Raw genomic sequence first — 26,099 nt, 5'->3', positions numbered from 1 at the left:
ACTAATTCATGAAATTTCAACAATTTTAACTGAAGGAATAATGGATTTGTTGGATCTCTATATCGTTTTCTACTGATTATTCTTTTTTTCTTTTCTTTTATTCCCAATAAAACATAAACAGCATATCAGTTGTCGAAACTGAGACATTTAGCTTTTTTGTGAAAAATATTAGCTCATTTTGAAATTTATTAGAGCAACAGATATCAAAGAGGGCAGCACGGAGGCTTCCCTCATGGGGAGAAGGTTCCCGGTTTGATTCCCACAGTCCAAAAACATGCATAGTAGGTTAATTGGTGATTCTAAATTTCCCGTAGGTGTGAGTGTGAGTATGTTTGGTTGTTTGTATATATGTGGCCCTGTGATAGACTGCCGACCTTTCCAGGGTGAACCCCTGCCTCTCGTCTGTGATGAGCTGGGATAGGCTCACGCAGACCCCCGTGACCCTGCAAAGGATAAAGCGGGTATAGAAGATGGATGGATGGATGGATGGATGGATGGATGGATGGATGGATGGATGGATGGATGGATGGATGGATGGATGGATGGATGGATGGATGGATGGATGGATGGATGGATGGATGGATATCAAAGAGGTTGGAACAGGGGCAACAAAAGGCTGGAAAAGTAAGTGGCACAAATCAAAAACAACTGGAGAACTACTTGAGAACTAGTTGGATTAACTGGCAGCTGGTCAGCAACATTACTCCATGTAAAAATAAACATTTCAGCAGATCCTCTCACATATAAAAATGGGCAGAAGTTCATCAATCTGGGACAAATGGTGTCAAAAATGTTTTGGAACTATTTCCAGAAAAATGTCTCTAAATACAACATTTTAAGGACTTTGACATTCCCATCATCTTTAGTGTATAATATCGCCTGTGCAAAGAGCAAGATTGCACGTCAAAACTGGATGCAGTGCCGCTTGATGGCAGCACTGCATTAAAAACGGTCCTGATTCTCTCCTGGAATTCAATGAATGTGAAAACTGTGAAAACAGTTTGTCCTACAAGCCACAAATGCACTTTACAGCTCTACTGTTCAAAGAACAAGCCAAATGTGAACATGATCCAGAAAGGCTGCAGTCTCCTCTGGACCAGAGCTTATTTAAAATGATCTGAGGCAACATGGAAAACCCTAATGTGGTCAGATTAATCAAAATATGATATTCTGTTTGGAAACCATGTCCTGCAGACTTCAGAGCAGAGGGACCATCCCGCCTGATATCAGCACTCTGTCAAAAGCTTACATCTCTGATGGTAGGAGGTTGCATAAGTGCCTATGGTGTGAGCAGCTTAAACATCTGGAAGGCTTCATCAATGATGAAAAGTAAGTCAAAGTTTTAGTGCAACATAGACAACATTTCTTTCAAAGACGACCTTGTACAATTCAGCAAGACAGCCCTACACCACATACTCCATCCATCACAATACCAAGAGTCCGGGTGCTGGACCGGCCTGCATGCAGTCCAGACCTTTCAGATAGAAAACATTTTGAGCGTCACAAAGTGAATAATCCATCAGTGAAATCCCAGGATCGTTAAACAGCTAGAATCCTGTATGAAACAAGAATGAGACAACATTACTCTCCTAAAACTTGGGCAACTGGTCTCCTCACTTCCCAGATGTTTACAGTCTGTTGTCAAAAGAAGAGCGGATGCCACACAATTATAAAAATCTTTTTGAGATGTGTTGCTGTCACCAAATTTAAAAATTAGCTGATATTTTCCATTAAATGGAAAAAATCTCTTAATTTCAACATCATATGTTGTTTATGTTCAGTTGGGAATAACACATGGGTTTATGAGACTTGCAAATCTCTGCATTTTGTTTTTATTACCATTTTACACAGCATCCCAACAATTTTGGAATTGGGGTTGTACATAGACCCCACAAAGTATTGTAAATAACTGCAAATTAGTCGTCTGCATGGAGATTAAAAGGGTGGCTGAACTTATTCCTCGCATTATGTCTTTGCCATATTGCTAGGTGTCAAAGTTTTTGATACAAAATGGAAACTAAAAGTCCTAGAATATAAACAGAAGAATCTCAGTTTCGGATTGTTATTTGTCTTCATTTCACTCAACTTTGACGGGAAAAGAGAAAATGGTGTAGTTTTACCCTAAATATTTGTCTGATTTTAGTTTATGATCACTGTGTGTATAGCTGTGTGACGACATCACGAGTGCTGCATAGCTGGCTGTGGTCAGTGTGTTTGCTATGCTTGGAATAAAATAGAAAAATAAGCCCATAAGATGATAGAAGTTTGACTTTTTTAAGCTTATTTTAAAACTTTCCAACAAAGAAAGCTCTCAGCCATGGTTTCTACATGATGCTTTATGATGTTTACATGAGTACTTGAGTTAATGTACTCATTTACTTCCTCCACTCAAATTACCATGTTATAGTAACAATGAACCACTTAACTTTTAACACATCTAATTAGATCGTCAGCCATACAAACAAAAGGAAACATGATCATGACTGCTTTTAATGTATATTTCATCACTGACTCTTATCTCTAAGTGATGTGGTTTTCTTCAGCATGCTTTCTGCACGGGCACAGATAAGTAAAAGAGTAATCTTTGTCCCCTTAGACAGTTAATCATTCAGCTCTGAACACAAGAAGTTGAGAGATAAAGAGCCTGCAACTGTTAGAGCTCAGTTTAAAGACAGGACTCTTCCACCGCTGGCCAGGCAACATGGATGATAAACAGTCAGAGGATTCACGCAAGGACATGGGCTTTGGAAATCCAAGGGATGGACTCCTGGTGAGACTCAGGAAATTTAACCCCAGGGATGTTTTTACCTGGTGAGTGGACAAAAGACATGAAAGGACAAAACATTTTACAGTGTGAATGATGACAATTTTGCATCCTTCTGCAGAAATCTGCTGCAAAGGCTCTTTTCTTCTAAATGTGATTTATAATCAATTGCTTTCATGGATCTTATATAAAAGGCTTTTAGGCTAAAGTCAATTTTACTTTCTCTTTTACAAACTGACAAATACAGTCTTACTAATCATAACTGATTTTAAACCATATTTTCTGGATATAAAAAAGACCACATGTGGTGAACATGCTTCTTTAGTTCGGTTCTTTAGCTACTCAATGTATAAACTGTAAAAATGAGCAAAAATCATCAGTTTTTTTATTTTCACTGTGCTTTTGCTGACCTGAAAACAAACAGAATCTGTTCCTGGCCTAAAGCAGATTTCTGTGTTTTCTCTCGGCCAGATTCAGCTATTATCTGAGCCTCCAGAGAACGGTTATGTGCTTTGAAGGTTGAATGTTCCAAACCTTTCTACACTTTAATGGTAATCTGGCCAAAGTTCATGGTTTACATTTTCAGCTTGGTTGTTTGACAACAGATACTAATATAATTTATTCGTCTCACCAAGTTTCTCTCAGCTCAGGACAATCCCATCAGACTGTTCTTGTCCTCTGCAAATTTACACGAGTGTGTTCTTGCATTTGTTTCTCACTTGAATTACTTTATGGTGTCTATCGAATCTTCCGGCTCTTACTACCTGAATATGAACTCGCAGTGCACAAAGACATGTTTGCACATCTCACCTGTTCTTTCCGACTGAAACGATCAGCCTGTTGTTCTGTTCTGATTAAAAGTCTCAGCTGATGTTGCTCGAAATGATGTTGAGGATCTAGTCGAGTGGACGTCTCCTACTTGCCACGTCCACAATATTGTTTAACCGATTCTTAACCCTAATGGAAGAAACTTCTTTTAATCCTTCATATTTTACCAGTCAATAAAAACAATAAAATAAAAATCAAAATAATATAAGAGCAAGAATAAGGCAGGAATGACGTCCTTTTCTGATCCTCACTGCAGCGAATCTGAGGAAGTCTGTGTTGTTGAATGTCTGTGTTGTACAGAGGATGAGCAGCATTGTCTGTCATGTTTAGCAGCTTAAGAAGCCTTCTTCTCATCATCAGCTCGAGGGCATGCAGAGCTGTCGACAGCACAGCCGGCTGCCTTTATCAGTTTCTACAGTTTCCTTGAGTTTTGTTCAGTTTCCACTGGCTCTGCTGCTGTTGTCCCAAAAATAACCCAATACCACGTTGGCAGAACAGTAATAATAACAGAGAAAGCATTGCACTTTGGAAGATATTTTTTATTTCCTTCCGACTGTTAATAGCTGAATAATAAGCCTTATATCACAGTTATATTGTTATACATATATGTAAGAAAATGATGCATCTCCTTCTTTCAGGCTGTTGTGGAGAAAAAGGGCATAATACTTCTGTATAAACAGATTTTAACCACTAGAAGACTAATATTTGAGTTAGACTGAAATAATACAATGAAACTCTGAGATTTGGTTATATGGATCCTTGTAGTGATTTTTTTTAAATGATCTTTTGAAGCCAAAAGGGTCTGCGAACATTTCAAGTTTCAATGCAGGAGTGACCCACAGATTCGCAGTGCAAAGTTTGACCAGGCAGTACTGGGTGCTCTTTAGAAAATCTTTCTCAGCTGTGGAGGACAACTCAACCCAAACTGCACAGACACAATACTGGTCTGGACTAAGTATACTCATAATAAAAATAATGAAACTAATGAAAATACAATTTCCATCACACAGGCAGCTGGCCAAGACGCTGGCCATGGGTCAGGGTCTGGCTGGACTCATCTGCGGGACAGCCATCTCCTCCCAGTACCTGGCCACAAACTTCCACGTCAACACTCCCATGCTGCAGAGCTTTCTCAACTACATGCTGCTGTCTGCCACCTACACCACCATGCTGATATGCAGAAGAGGTAACACCCCCGTTTCAGGCCTGGACACCTCATATAATACATGTTAAACTGTATATGAAAGTAATGAAATAGTCTTTCCATTGAAATTTTTTTAAATATATAATTGAATGTGTATTATTCTATAAACCCCAATTCCACAAAAGAAATTAGTAGTTTTCTGATACCGGTATATATATATTTTACTATATACTATTACTTTATATTACTATATATAAAATGTATAATCAATGCAATTTAAAAGTTGGGAGAGAGGCAAGAAGACATTATAGTTTACAGAATATAAGAGTAACAGTCACGATGGACATGCAACGAGAACCCAGATGCAGGACACCAGTCAAGCATAGAAAACATATAAGGAGTTGTGCCAGAGCAGAATATTAAAGACCCAAAATGCAGAAAGAAGTATAGACAGGAGGCAGGACAGGTAACCAGAAAGGATAACAAAGGGACTAATAAGATAAATAAAAAAGACCAAATATAGAACAAAGGCATCACAGGAAACAACACAAGACACCCAGGTATTGATTAGAAGTGATTACACCAGACATAAAAAGAAGCAGGTCACATGATGGGCTACAGTGGCCCGTTGCATTATGGGATACAATGTGCAAGTTATAATGCTTAAATACATTATGGACAATTTTCTAAATATAGCACACCATCTGGGTATTTTTCACATGGTCCAGCTTGTGCAGCTCATTGCATATTGCATACAGCGTATTACATTTTTGCAGACTCAGTCTCTGTAAGTGTATGCAGTTTAGAATGACCTTTCCAGTCTTTCCAGTTAAAGAAGTCTCATGACCTGCACAGACTGAGGTTGTGACACACTTATCTGTGACAAAGTTCGCCTCAAAGAAGACTGGATCAGTTAAACAAAACATTTATCTATGCAAAAGTGCAAAGAACCTAGGTCTTAGCACATGTAAAGTGCTTCATATTTTAAAAAGATTCAATCAATCTGTGAAAAAGGTGGATGTAAACACTATTAGATATATGTGACTTTTGGTCTCTCCTACTGGACTGCATGAGGAACCATCACACCTTTGTGATCAGTATGACCACCTGCATTCAGGAGTAACTTAGAAAACCAGCGTTGTATTGTGCATAGACTCTGCACAGATATGTTGCACATTTCTCTTACTTTAAGATCATCTCAGATGGACAGAAAAACACTGGAGACGTTCAGAGGGGTTGTTGGGTGACCTTAGTTCAGTGGGGGGACTGGTCATCCTCCTACCGGAGGGTTGTCAGTCCAGTCCTAGCGTTATGAAAGAAAAAATCATCCTTTGAAAAGACACTGAACCCCATTGTCCCTAATTTTTCATTGGTGTGTTATTACAGAGAAGAAAGTGCCTCATACTTTACACAGAATGAATAGTGTTAGCTGAAAAGTTGGAATCATTTTATGAGAGGAGATAAAAAATGTTTTATTCCAACTTTATAGGTAACAGTGTGTGTTTGTGTAAGAGAGAAACAATGAGAAGCACATTGTAAAATGTATTGTAGAACCTAAATAAGTACCAATGATGAGAACTATCCACGCTGTTTAGTCAAGCTAAAGGTGCTAACGGTGGGAGTGGATCAATGCCCAAGGGCACAAATGAATTGCTCATCTGTGTATGAAGGCAGCACTGATAGAGATGTCTAAAATTACATTTTGCTGAAGCATATGATGTCATCGGCGTTAGGTCTTTTACGATAATGCTAGCGCTCATTATAGCGCTATAGTGTGGCTTTGTAGGCCCAGTGGGTGCCTTATAATCAGTACTCGAGTTGTAAAAAAAGATCAGGGGGGATGGTGGATTTTATTATATGGGGACAGATAATTTGTGCTGATTACAAATAATATAATATATTACAAATAATAGCAGTGACCAAAACACCTGCAGAAATACTGCAGGAATGACATAGCAGCAGTTAAATGCAGCCTTCTGTAAGCTTTAAATATCCACTGGGCTTACATCAAATACATCAAAACACAAAAATAAAAACAGTTTTCTGAACTTATCAATATGACTCTGTCCTTCACAGGATAAGTAACATGGATCACTGCAAAAACTCACAAAAATAACAAAAAAAAAAAATAATCAAAATCTTAAGAATATTTGTCTTATTTCTAGTTAAAATGTCCCCCCTATTTTAGTAAAAAAATCTCATTACATTTAAAACAAGACTCATCACTGGAAAAAACAACAATTTTCACCTGTTTCAAGTGGATTTTCACTTAAAATAAGTGGAAAAATCTGCCAGTGGAACAAGATTTTTTTGCTTGTAGAAGAAGATAAATCTTGTCCCACTGGCAGATTTTTCTACTTATTTCAAGTGAAAATGTACTTGAAACAGGTGAAAATTGTCAAATAAGTTATTTTTCTGGTGATGATTCTAAATGTTGAAATAGCAGTAAAACCACATTTATTGATGAAATGACATAAGGGATGGAAAGGAGGGATGGCAGTTTTACAGGGGGGATGATTTTGACCGTTTTTATTTCAGGGGGGATGCCATCCCCCCTCATTCCCCCACAACTCCAGTACTGCTTATAATGACTACATACAGCTGAGCAGATAACTTTGTGTTCAATAAAAGCAAACACGGATTTTCTCTTGCAAATCTGCAGCATTTAGCATTGACAAGTCCTTAGAGATTGAAGAGTGTAATTAAAAGAAAAGGTGATGTACTAAAATGGTAAACAGTCCTATTTTCCATGTTTTTTGAGTGTGTTGCTGGCATCAAGTTCAATATTTGTTCATATATATATATATATATATATATATATATATTTATTTTAAACATGCATATTTTACAACTCTTGCTCCCACACGGAGCAACACTGTCTCACAACTGTCCACAGGCTATTTGGTGAAGCAAACTCATGTCAGCACAGAAGTTCAGAGGTTTTCCCCTTTAAAACGTAGGGGATGGCAATATTTTACAGATCCTGAAGAAGAGATGGTGGAAGTACCTCCTGCTGGGGCTGGTGGACGTGGAGGCCAACTACACTGTTGTTAAAGCTTACCAATATACCACCCTCACCAGCGTGCAAGTGAGTATGGATTGTGTGTGTGTTTTTTTTGGGTATATTTTCTTCAATATGCTAGATGCTGCATGCATCCTGCACAGAACATATCACATCACGCTAATTTATTCGCTAGTAAGTACTTGAATAAAAGAAAGAGAGTGAAGTTTTCATGTGAGTGAAGCACACATTTCTGTTATTCAATTTTAAATCTCTCTCTCTTGTCGGAGCAGTTAGGGCCAGTATCACTCTCTTCTGCTTGTGTTCCTCCTCCAGCTGCTGGACTCCTTTGTGATCCCCGTCTTAATGTTGCTGTCTTGGTGGATTTTGAAGACACGGTACAGAGTAGTCCACTATGTAGCCGTCTGCATCTGTCTCCTTGGAGTGGGGGCCATGGTCGGGGCCGACCTGCTGGCTGGAAGAGATCAGGGCTCCAGTAAGAAGTTCTCTGATACTTTAACCGCTCGTCACTGCCACTGTTTACTTTGCTTTGGGAGAAAAATGCCTCACATTTATAAAATTGTAAAATGTTCACGTGTTTTGCATTGTTTTTTTGTGGTTTCCTTCAGTGCATCTGTTTTGTCTTCGTTTTAATACGAACTTTAATCTCAAACTTTCCCTGAGAGGTTTTATTAGAGGTGTGCTGCAGGAAGAAGCCTTTTTTTCTAGTTTCCAGTTTTCTTTCCTCTGAGTTTATTTTTTTAGACTATTGCAATTGTTGTTCATGCTCTGCTTTACTTGCTTCACATTATCGCAGTGTGTGTTGAAAAAACTCCAAATGCAGTGTGTTAAACACGGACTGAAAGCAAAACTGAGCTGAATGCACAAAGAAAAACCAGCTTCAAAGTCCAAAAAAATGATAATCATCAAAAACAAGAAGAAAAGAATGACAAAAAAAAACAAACACCTGATCAACACTGAAACAAGGAAAGCACAGACAAAAACCCAGAAAGGAACCTCTTACAGGGCTGACCCCCCGTCAGACCCCTCAGCCGGGTGTCTCACAGGAACAAGGTTCAGTAATGCACATTTTCTGTTGTACGGCTAACGGCGAAAAAAGCAAAAGAAGAAAGAGAAGAAGAAACCAGTAAACTTGGAAGGGACAGAGATGTGTTTGCTTGTTTAACATCAGCTGTGGTTGCAGCGTTGCATCTGTTATTTTTTCTCTAATCTCCATCTTCATCAAATTTACTCAGTAAAATATGACTTGTCCATGTATGTGGACAAGTGAAATATATATATATATATATATATATATATATATATATATATATATATATATATATATATATATACTCTATATAATGTATATATGTATATATATATACAGGACTGTCTCAGAAAATTTGAATATTGTGATAAAAAACAAAAATGTCATACATTCTGGATTCATTACAAATCAACTGAAATATTGCAAGCCTTTTATTATTTTCATATAGCTGATTATGGCTTACAGTTTAAGATTAAGATTCCCAGAATATTCAAATTTTTTGAGATAGGATATTTGAGTTTCCAATATTAAAATATGTATGTATATGTATATATATATATATATATATATATATATATATATATATATATATATATATATATATATATATATATATATATATATATATATATATATATATATATATATATATATATATATATATATATATATATATATATATATATATATATATATGTGTATATATATATATATATATATATATATATATATATATATATTATTATTATTATTATTTATTTTGTATTTTTTGGTGTTCTGGCAGCAGAGCTGGTGGTAGAGTCTGAAAGCAGAGGGGAGGAAGAACCTGCGATATCTCTGTAACGCGGCGTGGGCGGAGAAGCCTCTCACTGATGGAGCTCTCCAGGGCTCTTACAGTCTCATCTAATGCGTGATGGCAGCTTTGCTGTCATCTTCCTGTCCCCCACTACCTCCACAGGATCGAGGCTGCAGCCCGGAGCAGAAAAAGTCTGATGTGACCAAGGAGTCATAAAAGCTCCTCAGGAGGGCTTAGTCTCGGCAGCAGTCTTGACTTGAAGTCTTCTCTGGCCCTTCTTACATCCGGCCTGAGTGTTGTCAGCTAGTCCAGGTTCTTATTTAGGTGAACACCCAGGTACCTTTAAGAGTCCACTATCTCTATTCCCTGGATGTTCACCGGTGAGGGAGGGTTGGATGATGTTCTGTTGGCACCAGGCCACAAAGTTCCGGTTCCGTTCCTTGGTTCTCCTTTTCATCTCCACTGTTACTGAGACCAACAATGGCTGAGTCTGTTGTCTGTTCTGTGGAGTTTGTTGTGTATGTGGTGAAGAAGAGAGGTGCGAGGACGGTTCCCTGGGGTGCCCCAGTGCTGCACCACTGAGTCAGACACCCAAACTTTCATCCTAACAAACTGTGGCCCATTTTTCGGGAAGTCCAGGAGCCATGCTGACAGTTGAGTCCCTCAAGAGTTCTGGCTGAACGTTGTTGGAAGCCATGGAGAAGTAAAACATGATTCTCACAGTGCCCCTAGTCAGTAGTGGTTGAAGTTGCTGGGTGGAGATGACTTGGTACCCTGCAGAACATCTTCCAGCTGTAATGATTGCTACATTATCTTTGGACTTTTAAGAGAAGATGCCTGCATGTCTGGCACTCTGGCGCTTAATTAGTTCCTGTAAGCCGATCAAAGAACCTTTCCTGCAGGAACTTTTTCTGCCTCGTAATGGTTCCTGAAGGCCTCTTTTGCAGGGCCGTTTCAGGTAATGGAGATACGCCTCAAACGATCCACCCCTTAAAAAGTACCCAGAACCCCCGCTTGCAGCTTAAGATGGGAAGATACTTTTGATTAAGTAACGATGCCTTTACTCTTAATTTGCTCTTTATAGTTACAGAGCTCTTGATGCCATTTAAAGGAGCTTGAAGCTCCTTTTAAGAAATGAGACTCTCTAGCGCCACCCTTCACCACGACGGCCGTCGGGGGTACTGCAGCCAACAGTGAAGCCGGCACGGGAGAACGCACATGCAGCGTCATGTGACGTCACATCCGCAGCCCAGCGCGGGAAATCGGGACCGAATTGCAGCACATTTTGCAGCACACAGCCTGTTCAAGGCAAAGGAGAGATACACTAGAGGGCTCATTCTTTTGGGTTTGGAACGCTTCATCTGACATTATTACTAGAAAACGTAAAATGTATACGGATTTTTTTCATAAATCCTGCCACAATCTGGCCTCAAGCTCCTTTAAACTACATCATTTCAGTTTGAACCAGTACAAATAGTCCTGTGATAGACAACTATGATTCAAGTCCACATGGTTGCTTTTGAAAAGCACAAACCAGCTTCGTTGCACAATGAGACCGGTCGTGCTTAAGCTGACTTCTCAGCAGTGATGCTGTGTCTGTCCTCTCCACAGCCTCCAACATCTTGTTGGGTGACGGCTTGGTGCTGCTCAGTGCCGCTCTGTACGCCGTCTCCAACGTGTGTCAGGAATACACGGTGAAGAACCTGAGCAGAGTGGAGTTCCTGGGCATGGTCGGCCTGTTCGGCACCGCCATCAGCACCATACAGATGTAAGCGTGCGTCCATCTCCTCTGTCTTGACTCATTCAACGTTATTTTTAATGTCTGGTGTGTTTCCTCTTTATTCAGGGTGATCCTGGAGCGTAACCAGGTTACTGCCATCGTGTGGAGCTGGCAAGTTGGTCAGTACTCTTTTTTACGGATAGATTTTAGATAGAAAATATACCTACAAACAACTTTGAAGCAGGATACATTTTATATTTTATTGGTCAAACTGTATAATTACTTTAGACAATTGTTTTCTTACTGTATGTCTGGTTAGCAACAGCATCGAGGTATCAGTCACTTGACCACCAAAGAAACAGCTTTTCTACAAAATATATAACTAATTTCTTAATGATTCCCTTCCCGTGTTTCTAAACAATGTTCAAATTGATATGTTATATCAGGTGTACAGAGAGGACATCTGTGGAGATGGTATGAAGGCTGAATTATGTTTCTGCGTCAAAACGACGCCGTGTCTACGGCGTGTGGTTTTTGTACACGCAGAGGACACGCCGTCACATGCGCCGTCAGTGACGTGCACCTCCCGAAAATTGTAACTACGCGTCGAGGAGACGCCGACCACACGCAGACCGAGAGGGCTGTGATTGGTTCGTTTGAAAGCAAAGCATTTCCGGTTTCCGGTTTTAATCAGTAGTGAACTTCCAGGGCTTTTTTCTTCGTTTATGTGTGATTTTTTTTGTTTTTGTTTTTTGCACAATAGTTGTCCTTATTTCTTTGATTTACTGTGACCGGAAAAAGTCGGATAAACCATTCAGAAAAAGATCGCTAACTAGTGGCTGCGGGGGGTACTGCACCGCGACCAAATGGAGAGACGGAGAACTCTGAACGGTTCGTGACGGCGTCACGACTGCGCCGTGTGCTCTGCGTGTGTGTGACGCAGAAGCATATTTCAGCCTTTAGACACTATTTTCTTCAAGCAGGTTGCTCAGCCCTTTAAATGATAAATGTCAGGAGGAAGTAGATTTTTGTTAAACAGATTTAATGTTTGAATCAGGCCCGGTTCTACGAGGGTGCATAAGCATGCATTGCACCCTCAGTTTATGTGTTTGCATGCTCAGTTGAAAAGACGAAAAAAAAACTGACAAGTGCGCGTGCGTTAAGGCTGATTTATGGTTCCGCGTTACACCAAAGCAGGCTCTGCGTTGGTGTATCGCGGAACCATAAATCAGTTAGTAATTTATTGTACATCACTCATCTGCGTTACCTGCACCAGCAAGACGCTGCTCTCTGCTGCACCGTTAACACGTTAAATCATTCCACTTGAAATGACTGTCATGTTTAGTGATGGTTTTGAGCTGTATAGATATAGCTTGAATTTTTATGTTTTCTTTTCAGGGTAAAAAAAATCTGTTGCTAGATTGTCTGATGGGTGAGGTAGGCCAGACTAAATGTAGCATTTTCTTTGTTCTGCAGCAATTTTGCTGCAATAAAGCATTTGAAATACACTTTAAATATTCTTGCTTTGCTAGTATCGTTCCGCTTGAAATTATGGGAAAATGCATAATTTAGTGTTGAATAACGTGCCAGGCATGTGCACCCCCTCTGATCTGAGATGCAGCCCTAGTCATCATTTTCTAGAACCGGCCCTGGTTTGAATGTTCCAGTGTTGTTGACATACGTAACAGGTAACATTTGGACGTTTCCTTCCCAGCTCTTCTGTTCTCTGCATATGCGCTGTGCATGTATGCTTTGTACAGCTTTATGCCTATCGTCATGAAGCTGAGCAGTGCCACCGCCGCCAACCTCTCTCTGCTCACCGCTGACCTCTTCAGCCTTTTCTGTGGGATCTTCCTCTTCCAGTACGATGTGAGTGTTACATCTTCTTTTACTCTGGTTGGCATCTGTGTTTGTTTATTTTAAATACTCTCTACAGAGCTCCAATGAGGCTCAAAATCCTCAAATATTAAAGGAGCATGAGGCAAGAATAAGAAATGAGACTCATTAGCGCCACGACGACCGTCGGGGTTCCTGCAGCCAACAGCGAAGCCGGCACGGGAGCGCCGTTCAAATCAAGCTCTAAATATGACTTACAATGTTATCTTACCTGGTCAGTAGGAAATGAGCCATGTCAGCATCTGTTTTCAGTCCCAATTCAAGTTGAAGCTGCCTCCATGACTCAAACGCGTATCCAATGTTTACTCGTGCGCCGCCGTGAACGCGCATGCAGCGTCATGTGACGTCACATCCGCAGGACAGCGCGGGAAATTCCGGTCACAATTGCAGCACATTTTGCAGCACACAGCCTGTTCAAGGCAACGGAGAGATACACTAGAGGGCTCATTCTTTTTGGTTTGGAACACTTCATCTGACATTATTAGAAAACTTGAAACATATACGAATTTTTTTCATAAATCCTGCCTCAATCCTGCCTCATGCTCCTTTAAATGCAGTACAGTTCATATTGACTCCTACATACACCATTATGCTGCATGAAATAGTCAAGTACATCTCTTGCTCTTGAGCAGCATTTGATATACATGAATATTGGCGTGGACTAAAGGCTGCAGATAGGTTGGGTAAATCAGGCTTTGATAGGAGAGTAAGTCTTTTCATGCTGCTTCTTGATTATCGGTCATTTAATGCAGCTAGAAAAGACTCATCATGAAAGGACAACATCTCAAGTGCAGAGTCCTTTTGTCTCCAGGATATTTATATTGATATATTTACTCAAAGTGCTTGGTTTTCATCTCTGGGTCATAATGAATTGCTGAATGTCACCATGACACTGCCATGTTAATGAGTAGTTACAAAGGTTAAACTGTAATATCCCAGCCTCATGTTTCACAGGAAGCCGCGTGTGTGTGAGTTGTGCAAAAACATGTGAGTCTGTTGGCGGGGCGCTCAATCTGAAAATGTCACGGATGAAGTGTCTCTTCAGGCTTTAAAGGTTATTATAAACCCGCTTTAAATTACGTTTTGTGCCAGACTTTTAATCCCAACAAACTGTCAGCAATGTTGAAAATAATTCACGTTTAATCTTTCAATGAAAAACCCAGACCTGTTCAGTTTTTCACTTCCAGAGCTCCCAATAAAATGTATGTGAAAGTTTCCATCTCTCCTCCGGGGGAGCGATATGGACCAGATTCGCTGTAAAATATGTTGTTATAAACATGCAGTAAAAGGTCAGAACACAAGAAAAGTTAAAGGTGAACAAATGATATCATCCTGTAAGGTCAAGTTCAAGAGGAAAACACATTCTGGACAAACATAATAAGGGTATAATATTAATTAATACAGTTAGTATAAGCGTGCTAAACCAGATTTCTGTTACATATTTAAAAAATATATATTAAATATATATAAATATATATAGTTCCCTCTATTTGCTCAGCCTCTGTAAAAGTAGGACTGAGTCTAAACTTGAACAAAGGTTTTTTCTTTTTTCAACCAAATTGGTTTTTAGTTGCAAATATTAACACATAAATACAACCCTTCGTAAAGGCTTGTTTTTTTTCACAGTTTGATCACATGGGGCCAAACAGATCTGCTGTATTGACAAAAGAGCGCTGACTTTGTTATACTGCGTTAATGAATGGAGACGGTCCGGCACGTCTTGAAATATCACTTTTGTCCAACTAAAAGTAGAATTCACTGCATCAAGTCTCACTTCAGAAGATGACACACGTGAACTTTTTCGTGATATTCTGCCCCCATGTGGTGACTTAGTATCAATTCACCTGTTGTTCATACTATGTAAAGGTTACTCAATCATTCATTGATTAGGATTTCATGGTATTAGTTCATGCATTTAGTCAACATAAGAGGTGCATTAGTCAAACATTGCTTATGTGTATAATTTTTTTCACTCGTTACGAAGTGTCTGCCACATTTCTGGGTATAGTCGTAGAGAATTATTCATAAATTGACAGATTAATTTGGCTTTTCAGAGCTTTTCAACTACTTTGACCTCCAACACCTCGGTGTTTACCTCCAACACTTCACAGTTAAAGGTCTCTAACTCAATTTGACATATCTGCTGAGTTACAAAGAGCACACAACTGGAGACAAAGCATGCACGATCTGAAACAAGCTGGAGTTGATGAAACTAAATTAAAAGAGTAATTGTTTTATTTCAACAAATTTGTACGATCTGTATTTGCAATCTGCAATGTGCAAGTGTTTCTTTTGTTGTCTCTCTCATATTCCCTTGTTGTTGGGTTGTTTTTCCTTCATTTCGTATCCAAATCAACAGCAAAAAAACATCCATCTATTTTCTATCCCCATTTCCATTCTGGAGTCATACAAACAACACGCCATATAAAACTATTCATATATCCCCAGGATCCATCAAGGCACTTGAAAAATAAATCTGAAAAAGAAAAATGAATAAACAAACAGAAACAAGAACTCTGGGAGAAAATGGATTGATTCGCAAGAAAAGAAAGACTTGTGGTTTTTTCCTGAAGTTCAGCACCGGTTTTAAGTTTTTATATGAATCCAAAAAAAGTTCCTAAAGATCAGCTGCCCCTGTTTCATGTTGTCTTTCAGCCTCAGCCACGGCATCAAAAACAAATCACACGGCATCAAACCATAAAAAAAAAAGAATCTGCATAATTAGTCATTTTCCTGTGCTTAAAATGTCATTTAAATACAGATTATTATGTTCTTTCAAGTATCTGTTGGCAGAATAGATTTACTAACTCCCCACAGAGAACAGCTGTATAATAATCATTTATAATGGAGCTCATAAATGTGTATTTGGAATGAGGCTTCATCCATCTCATTTGTTCATTATGATGGATATCATACTTAGAAGAGTCATAAAGAAGAAGCCTCATACTTGTTGAATATCAAAATCAGTCACTGAGAATAATGATTAGTACGGTAATAATGTGCATGAATAATTTCTCCATTTGGCACCACAGCTCCACTTCACTCATTATTTTCTTCCATTTTTATGAATAATTGAGTCATCGTGGCATCAATAGGCTACAACCATGTGATCATACAACTTCCTCTCTCACCTCAGTTCTCTGGACTCTACCTTGTCGCCCTTGTGGTCATCCTTGTTGGCTTCATCACCTTCAACGCCGTCCCGACGCCCACTGACCTCCAGGACCCCGGCGCCTCGTCTCCCTCCTCCATCTGTGAGGACGGTTACTATGACAATGCTGTTGCTGCTCAGAATGACGCCACCGGAAGGGAAGTGACTGTTCGGATCCCCGCTGAGGTGGATGAGGGGGAAGAAGAGGAGCTGCAGAGAGATGGAGGGAAGAAAGGGGCAAGGAAAGAAAGAAAGGCGAGGAAGAAGAGCACTTCCCGATCATCAAAGAGGCTTGCAGACAAGAGCAGGGATAATGAAGGTGTCGACATCGAACGTAGTACAAAAATGTGAAAAGCAGCACAACACTATAAATATACTATATTAAATATGTATTTATTGTTTGCATACAACAGATCTGGAAATACACAGAATGTAAGAAATGCAAATGAAAACAAAGATTGTTCTTATTTTCTTTGAAAGGGTTTGTTTACATGTTAATTTTTTTTTTATTTACCTAAAATCTGCCGGACTATAATTTAATCCACTGACATTTTTAAATAAAACAGAATATTTTACCCCTCCCTCAAAAAAAATATTTTAAAAATCAGTCTTTGCAGAAAAAAATATATGCACATATGAGAGCAGGCATTAGGAATTTGAGGTGTGCCAACCAAACGGATGAGAATTTTCTTAATAAAGTTATGCACATTTTTATGGTGGGGGGTGAATGGTTTTGATGTTCAGTTTTGGAGACAAAAAAATATGGTCAAAGATCTTCTGTGCAAAAGCACAAGCAGCTTTTGTTGTCTTATTGTTGTTTTTTTGAACTTTTTTCTTGTTTAACTGTTTCTCAGTAAGTGGCAGGAAGTGCTGGGCCTAGTTTCCAACATACTGTATGTGATGCTAAACATTTTACCCAAGCTTCTCCTCTTGGGTCTTGTCTGTTCAAAGTGTAATTAGCCAGAAGTCTTGTGGTTTGTTGGTTCAGATTAAACTATTCAAACCTAAACTGTACAGCCATATTCTCTTGTAGACTCCTCCTGACCGCCTTTCCAAACAGGCCATACGTTTTCTTTTTTTTTTTTTTTATGTACTTTCATTAATAGTAACATGCTATTTGAGGTCTGCGTCTTCGATCTTTAGATGTTGAGATGTGGTCTTGCTGGGTCATCATTCCTGCTGGGGTGTGTTGATGAGCTGTTAATGACTATTCTCTCTGTGGATTAATGGGCTCAATATTGTTTGCAAATCTTCTCCTAAACCTTCTCTGACTGATGGGCAGCAACAACAGCTTATCTGACATCCTTACTGAAGTATTTTCTCGTGGTAATTGTATTGATACACACCTGAAATGAAAATGCTCATCTCAAATGAAAATAATCACCTTATGAGAGAAATGAAACTTTATATTGATTATTCATTTGACAACAATCTATGACTATGATGACAATTAAACTACAAATAAAGTTACACTATCAGGCTTCAAGGCTCATTTATTTGCTAATTTTACTTGGTACTACAAATATGGTCATTAAAAAGACTAAACTTTTTAATCAGTAAGCCATAATCAGCAATATTAAAACAATAAAAGGCTTGCAATATTTCAGTTGATTTGTAATGAATCCAGAAAGTATGACATTTTTGTTTTTTTTTAATTGCATTACAGAAAATAAAGAACTTTATCACAATATTCTAATTTTCTGAGACAGTCCTGCAACCATTCGGCCACTAGGTGTCGCCATACGACCATTTAAAAACCGCCAGCCGGCCTCGGTAGTCACGTGGTCTTTGACGTTGACAACAAGCCGCGATATTTCAGCTCGACGCAGGTCGACGCAGCATCAGGAACAACAGTACTGTTTAAACGGAGTTTAAACGCTCTTTCGTGACTCCTCATTTCGGTCATCGATGGTTTTGTTGAACAACATCCTCCCCCCCACCGAGGGAGTGCGGCACGAGCAGGCCGACACCACGGCGGTGCTGGACGGCCACAGACTTGGCTGCGGGACGCTGTACGTCGCGGAGACGTAAGTGATACACGTGGCGGTGGTTTTCCTCCTCAAAAAGCCCGGTTTGAGTACAGCTAGGTTTTAAACGTCATCTAATAGAGGCACCGCGTGGATTTGTTCACTTATAAAGGGATAGAAAGAGCTTTTTAATTGTGTTTTTGCAATGGCAGATACACTTCCGGAGTTGCTCTTTTCAAAATAAGAGCTTGAACAAGAACTCGCGTTGGTTCTTTAAAATAAATAAACTGATTGATTTAATTTAATTTGGAAGCTTGTCCCAGTTTTGTTTCTTGTTTTTTGTTCTCAGCTAATCAAAAAAAGAAAATAATGAAATATGTAGTAAATAGGGATGCTAATTATCGTTTTATTTATTTATTTATTTGCACTACTTTTATTTTCATTCCAATGTATATATTGTTTACATTTGTAATTATATATTTTTTACTTTTTTTACCCTTTCGCTGCATGTGTGTGTTGAGTGTACCGCAGCAATTATTGGTTGAAAACAAAATAAAATGGTCATGAGATGGATACCAAGAGTGAAGATTATTTCTGCTCTTATTTGCAAACTTGATGCTTCAAAGGAATCACTGAACTTATGATAAAGTTACTTGAGAAAAAGAGTTTTATCTCACTGGACCAACTATCAACAACATTATCTGCTCTACCCAACCCAAGATTCTGTAAAACTTCTTATAAAACACAAGGAATTCTGTGTTAGATCTGTGAACAGTTTGCTCCAGGGCCGGTCCAGCCGTCACAAGGTCTGCAGATTGATCCAAACCCCACCTCTCAACTCTGTTTTTATTGTTTGTTTCAGGCGCTTGTCATGGTTTGATGCCTCTGGGAAAGGTTTCGCTCTGGAGTATCAGACCATCAGTCTGCATGCCATCTCCAGAGATGTCAGCACCTACCCCCAGGAGCACCTTTATGTCATGGTCAACGGCAAACTCAGCAGTAAGGCAAACTGCTTGTTTTCAAAATGTTTGTCATTTTTCTTAGATGGGAATTCTTTTTCATACATATGTTGGCTCTTTTCTATGAATTAATCACATGTATCTGAACCACAAATCATTTCTATCCCATCCTCCAGCACAGTTTTGAATGTCAGCTGCACAGAAAGACTGTATTTGTCATTGATTTTGTGGTCGATCAAGCTTAAAAACTTAAGGTTGTGTTCACCCATCAATTGGTCCTTCTTTCTTTATACGCAGTATTTATGTGTCATTGGTTCTTACAAAGCAAATGTTTGTTTCAATTGGAAAATCATGGGTCATTACAAGATTTTAATGTGCAACTTTATTTTAAATCTGTTAATTTGTTGCAGATGAAAATGAGGCTGAAATGGAAGAGAAAGCAGCTGATGAAAAAGAAGAAGATGATGATGATGGCAGCAGCAGCGGTGGTGACGATGACGATGATGGAGTGATCACAGAGATTCGATTTGTCCCGAGCAATAAGGCGTCATGTGAGTGACCACAACGAAAACAAAGTTCATCGATGTTTTCAGTGGCCAGGTAGCCACAGCCCCAAAGCACGAGGGATCAAAGTGGCTTTAATGCTTCTGTTCATGGACTTTAGTTACTGTCGGAGTACATTGGAAGATGTCCTCCTATAACTACGAGCGTTTTCAAATCAGATCCTGGTGCTTGATGAAGAACTTGTGTTTAACACACTGACAAATTGAAACATGACCTTCCTCCGGCACTTTTACCACTGTGGTCCTTGACGGCACTGAACTTTCTTTCTTTAGGCTGTTTAACTTGTTACTGAGCTGAGTTTCATTTCTATCAATGTTGTGCTCTGTGGTTTTAGTAGCCAGTTGCATATCATTTTTCATATCCCGTGTCATTGTGTGTACATCGGAGCAGACCCGTGTGTAAGTGCACCCTCGGAGGCGGGTTATTGGCGGGGTTATGTCTCAAGACCCGACCTCGTGACAGTTAATGTAAACAGGCCCGGTGACACGGTAAAGTCGGGTAATAAACACGGAGTACCGGCAATGTAAACAGGGCTTAGAAGGAAAACCGGCACATTTGTGTAACGCATTTCATACACGAAGGCAGCTCAAGGTGTTTTACAAAGATGTTGAAGCGAGAGAAGGATGGAAATAACACGAAAATGCGCAATAAAATCACACACACAAACATTTGGACAGAAAAAAGGAATAAAACAGCTGAGAATGGGCAAGTAAAAACTGAGTTTTATTAGAATAAACAAAGGCATACTAAAACAAAGAAACAAAACTCAGGCTGTAAAACTTTAAACCATATCACTGTGATCTTTATAATTGATTAGAATGATCTCACTTACAAAATGTAAAACTGTGAAGGAACAGTAGTAAAGGTTGATCTTGTTTTTGAAGATTTTTTTTTTTTTTTTTGGAAGCACAAAAGTAACAATGACAAGAATTTACTCTACAATGTAAGACCGAAGTAACGGCAGGAGGAATGTGTGGTTTTAGCGGGCCACTGATTTATTTTTTGTTTTACTTGCAGTGGAGCCCATGTTCTCAGCGATGTGCGAGTGCCAGGCGTTGCACCCCGACCCTGAGGACGAGGACTCTGACAATGATTTTGAAGGAGAGGAGTACGACGTGGAGGAAGCTGGTGGGTACAAACTCACTTGTGGCTGATAATGCATCTGTTGCGAAGAAAGAAATGAATCTGTTATTCTGAGCAGGTTAATCATTTCAGCACATACTTGAGCTTGTTGATGTGGATCTCGCTGCAGTTAAACTCTTCCTGTCTGTTTTGTCTGTCGTGAGTCCATACACGCCTTTTTATAATGTGTCATTGTAAATTAACAACAATGCCCTTTTAGTTGAGCACCTTCAACTAAATCTGTTGGTAAAAGATTTTTACTGGCAATATATCAAATCAGTTTGAGGCTGCCTGGTACTCTGCAGAACCATCAGCTCCACCATGGCTTTCCATGCACGTGTAGGTCACGGTAGGCAATCCTGGTCCTCGGGTGAGGCTGTCCTGCATGTTTTAGATAATTCCCTGCTTCAAAACACTCTGATAAAAATGACTGTCATTGTCTGACTTGTGCAGACCTTGATGACTCTGAATCAGGTGTTGATGCAGGGAGACATCTAAGACATGCAGGACAGTGAAACTCAAGGAGCAGGTTCGTCTACCCCTGGTCTAGGTCCTCTGTCAGAGAAGCGTTAGAGAAGGAGAGGGTGATTCTAGCAGAATGATCACAGACTTTTGCAGACAGCAGCAGAATATGAGATCTGTGACACAGGCCTTGTGCACAAGTGATCTCATGTTCATACATTTGCATTAACTTTGCCCTTCAATTACTGCCAGTAACTGATATATGGATCAGATTGATTTATTTCCCCATACAGTTCAGATGCTGCTGTTTCCAAAGTTTTATGTTTGCCTGTAAATTTCAGATTTAAAAGCTGAACGATTCTTCTTTTCTTCATGCTAAACTCTATGTTTAGACATATAATGTCCATGTTGATTTTTGTCTGTTGACAAGTGTCTACTTGTGGATGTATTTATGTCTTTAATGTGACGCAATTGTCCAACTGGTGAGTAGATGCACCGTGACATCTGATCAGGACTCAACAATGTAGTGTAATATCTGTGCTGAATGAAGAATGTTCATTTATTTTGTTCTTCTCTAACTTTGATCTCTGTTCTTCCTTCTGTGCTCTGGTTGTCTGGACACGGTGGTTTCAGAGGCAGGTAAGATATTTAAAGTTCATCACCGCACACCAACACAACTTTATGATTTCACATCGTGAGATCAGAACAAAGAGTTGAAGTCTGATTTTAAAGTGAACAGTGTAATAATCCCAGCATACAGACCCCTGGATCAAATAAAATGAATCATGAACTAGTAGAGGCCGGAATCCAAATCTATTTAGTTTGTATTTCGAGGTTTTGCTACAGCTGGTGTCAGAATGTGAATATTAGGAGAAAGAGGAGTGTGTGCATCGTTGCTACACTTCAGATCAAGTTATAAAAGTAAATTATACTTTACCTCCAAAGCTAAGAACAGATGCAGCATGTCGGACGAGCTGTTGATGTTTACTATATACTACGAATCATGGATAAATCAAATCATTTGGATTCTATAAGAAGGAAGAATATTTGGTGAAAAGTCTGAGGAGAAATGATGCCAGGACTGAACTTAAGATGAACCCCAACGTGGTAACATCCTCATGAATTAATTAACCGTTATACAGCCTATAAGCAAAAACAATACACACAGTAAACACTCAGGTGTTCGACTTTGTTTTCAGACTAAAAATGCTGCAAGAACAATTAAAGCATCGATTGCCCAGTTTACTTTTAAACATTTATGACTCTGCAGCGTGGCTGAAAATGACAGTTTTGCTGATATCATCTCTGACCTACATCAGCGCTTTGGTAAAAGTTTGGTAAAAATGAGTGCAAGACTTGTATATCAAAATTTAATACAACAAAACTTTAAGCAATAGAAATTATTTGCTTTCAATTGGAAAGTTGATATTGTAAAGAAATGTTTTAAATCATAAGGGCATTGTTCAGTTTTAAAATTAACTGCATTGTTTTCCTTGTAACTAAATATCAAATAATGTTAAAAGGGAGTGGTAGATGTCTCTAAAACTCTTTTTATCTTATAAAACAACCTGAATTTAGTTGTTACATGACTCACTTCAGTATGAAGAGTTCTCAACATGTGATCAAGTTTCACAGTGGCAGCAATACCTGATGTGCATGAATGAAATTACACATTTCTCTTTGTGTTGGTACTAAGTCTTCTGTCAATATTTGTTAAACATAAACATGCCCATAAATACTGAATATGACCCAAAGGTTTGCCAGATTGTAAAGAGGCTACTGCTGTTGTGGTCACCATCTTTCTCCACCCACTTAGAGCACGGTCACGCTGACATCCCGAGCTTCTTCACCTGCGAGGAAGGTCTGTCCTCGCTGACGCAGGAGGGCCAGGCCACGCTGGAGAGGCTGGAGGGGATGCTGGCTCAGTCCAACACTCAGCATCACCACATGGCCGGGGTGAGGACCGAAGAGACCAAGGCAGAGTTTGAAGGTCTGAGTCACACCAGTTGCAACATTTAAACTTTTTTTTTTCTTTCAAACATGAATTACAGAAATTATTTGAACCAATGTGAGATTGATAATCAAGAGAAAACGCACAACTCCCACTAGAAAGTTATTATTACATGAGATATGAGACCAGAGTAACTGGTATATTGGAGATTCATCAAAAAATAAAAATAAATAAATGTTAATGCAGGAGGTGCACAGTCTGGGTATCAAAGATCTGAAATGAGGTGATGCTCTGTTTCTTACGGTTGTCAGTTTTTGCCCAGTAACACTCAGATTCAAATTCAAAGATACTTAATTTATTCCTTAAGGGAAATTATTATTAATAATAATAATAATCAATTTGATTTATAGAGTGCTTTTAAAAGATCTCAAAGACGCTTCACAGACAGAAAGATAAAACGTTGAGATCAAGAAAATTAAAAATTAAAAACTACAGGATAAAAAAAGATAAGAGATAAAGGATAATAAATAAATCACACATTAAAAGCTGTTCTGAAGCCGTGAGTTTTGAGAGGAGATTTGAAGGTGGGGAAGTCTGTGCAGTTGCAGATGTGAGCGGGTAGAGTTCCAGAGGGGGAGGGCAGCTATGGAGAAGGCTCTGTCGCCCCAAATTAATTAAATTAAATCACAAATTATTATTCGATGACGAAATCGCTCACTGCTCTTTCTTTGTTTGAAAGAACTGCTGAAGTTGCACATGTTACATAGTAAAGTTTAATAATAGTTGTTGAATCTCAAAAGATTATCATAAAGATAAGATCATAAATTTGGCAAATGTATAAAATATGTAAACCTGATTCTTGCTGAATGATTTAATTTTGTAAGAAATCTTATAAAACTTTTCTTGAAGACTTTTCTTTGGAAAAAAATACGCATCTCTTAATACCTCAACATAAAAACCACATATTTTATGAGTTTTGTTTAAATGTGGATACATTTATCCACATTCAGTACAGAAAGTTGCACAAATCTTTCAAATTAAAATTCAGAGCTGTTGAGATTTTATGATATAAAGATACAGTAACTGTCCATTTATGAATTATGTCTAATGTTTTTGGGCTGAAGACATATAGGTTTAGTGTCTTAAGAAGTTACATAAGTATGTCAACAAATTTGTTCACAGGTAACAAAATGATAAAATCAGTAAAAATGTATTGGTCTGAAAAGTTGTCGGAGTGAGACATCGTTTGATCTTTGAGAGCAAAGTTTGTGGCAGAGTGAGCACTCTCCCTGCTACAACCTATCCATCACGTTGGCGTCGTTAAAAAGCAGGTTTACGGTGAAAATAAGGTCCAAAGAAGTTGATGTCATCGCTATATTCATCCTTAACACTTGTGCCTTGAAAAACCTTCTTCTTTTTACAAAATAACAGAGCAAAGAAGACATCTCCAGTAAAAACCCGCCTTGTGTGGAGCCTTTTTTTATTATTTGTTCACCGGCTGTGTAGCGACACATTAGCAGACATGTTGTAAAGGCAACACAATGTCAATAATTTCCAAATAGGTTTAGATTTGTGTGGTCTGAGTGAGTTGTTGTTGCTGCTGTTGTTTTCAGATGGTATGGAGGTGGATCCTGCAGCGATGGAGGCCGGGCAGTTTGAGGATGCAGATGTTGATCACTAGTAAGTCTCAAACATCTTCGAGGTTTGACCTGATGTTCAGCATCTGAACAAGCAGGTTAATTGAAAATTCTTGTTTCACAAGCATTGCCATATATTTGCAGGGTCGTTATATTAATGATTTAATCAATGTTCCATCCCACATGTTAGAAACAAGATAAAGTGTTTTTTAAGTCATGTTTAACCGTTAATTTCCTCCGTCACGCTGCTGTGATCAAACCAATGTTCCAGCAAGTAGTTGTTAATTTGTTGATAGATAATGACTTAAAAAACAACTACCGTATTGTCCGCATTATAAGGCGCACCCTCAATGAATGACGTATTTTAAAACTTTTTCCATATGTAAGGCGCACCGCATTATACGGCGCACTAAATATCTGGTAAAATACCGTACTATAGTGGCTGGGGTTGAGTTACGTATCTATCTGATGGAGCTGCGCTACAGGAAATGCTACAAAATCCTACAGCAAATGCAAAAAAAAAAACCAAGAAGAAAAGTACCGTATGTCAAACTTTATTAACAAAATAAAAACCAGCTTTGCTCCGTCTCGTCAAAGTCGCCATTATGCGAGTCAGTGTCGCTGCTGTTGTCTTGAACGTCTGACGTTTTTAGCGCCGTTACTTCGGCGACACCAACTACATTACCCACAATCCCCCTGACTACAGTAACAGAAATTACTGTAATGATCATATATATAAGGCGCACTGCATTATAAGGCACACTGCCGGCTTTTGAGAAAATTAAAGGCTTTTAGGTGCGCCTTACAGTGCAGAAAATACGGTAATAATAGCAGCAGTTTTTAAAGAAAGAAAATACTTAATACCTTGAGTTCATTTCAGCTTATTTTTTATACTCCATTTGTTAGATTTATTTTTTATTTTTTTCAGCATACAGTCTATACAGTACATGTAGATTGTTGAAACTAATGTTCTGCAGATTAGATCCATAATTTACTATGTTAAACACACATTTGAAGGGATATAAGAAGTTAAACCAAAGTAGCTCAAAATGACTAAAAAGCTATGGATAAAGTTGCAACACTGGA

General features: G+C 38.8%; 2 protein-coding genes across 2 annotated transcripts; both read left to right on the top strand.

Moving 5' to 3' along the window:
• The first annotated feature begins 2,679 nt into the window (after nucleotides 1–2,679).
• On the top strand, nucleotides 2,680–17,827 carry LOC133442241 (solute carrier family 35 member F2-like). Its single transcript, XM_061720198.1, has 8 exons — nucleotides 2,680–2,811; nucleotides 4,603–4,778; nucleotides 7,697–7,824; nucleotides 8,074–8,233; nucleotides 11,196–11,352; nucleotides 11,431–11,483; nucleotides 13,019–13,173; nucleotides 16,337–17,827. The coding sequence occupies exons 1-8, from the start codon at nucleotides 2,702–2,704 to the stop codon at nucleotides 16,700–16,702; spliced, it is 1,305 nt and encodes a 434-aa protein (XP_061576182.1). The 5' UTR covers nucleotides 2,680–2,701; the 3' UTR covers nucleotides 16,703–17,827.
• Nucleotides 17,828–18,156: 329 nt separating this feature from the next.
• On the top strand, nucleotides 18,157–25,057 carry clns1a (chloride channel, nucleotide-sensitive, 1A). Its single transcript, XM_061720197.1, has 7 exons — nucleotides 18,157–18,378; nucleotides 19,181–19,317; nucleotides 19,688–19,828; nucleotides 20,859–20,969; nucleotides 22,376–22,389; nucleotides 23,244–23,415; nucleotides 24,990–25,057. The coding sequence occupies exons 1-7, from the start codon at nucleotides 18,260–18,262 to the stop codon at nucleotides 25,055–25,057; spliced, it is 762 nt and encodes a 253-aa protein (XP_061576181.1). The 5' UTR covers nucleotides 18,157–18,259.
• Nucleotides 25,058–26,099: the final 1,042 nt, after the last annotated feature.

The sequence above is a fragment of the Cololabis saira genome, chromosome 4 (assembly GCF_033807715.1).
Source record: "Cololabis saira isolate AMF1-May2022 chromosome 4, fColSai1.1, whole genome shotgun sequence".
Lineage (NCBI taxonomy): Eukaryota > Metazoa > Chordata > Actinopteri > Beloniformes > Belonidae > Cololabis > Cololabis saira.
The sequence above is the reverse complement of the archived record's forward strand: the minus strand, read 5'-3'. Positions and strand labels throughout refer to the sequence as shown.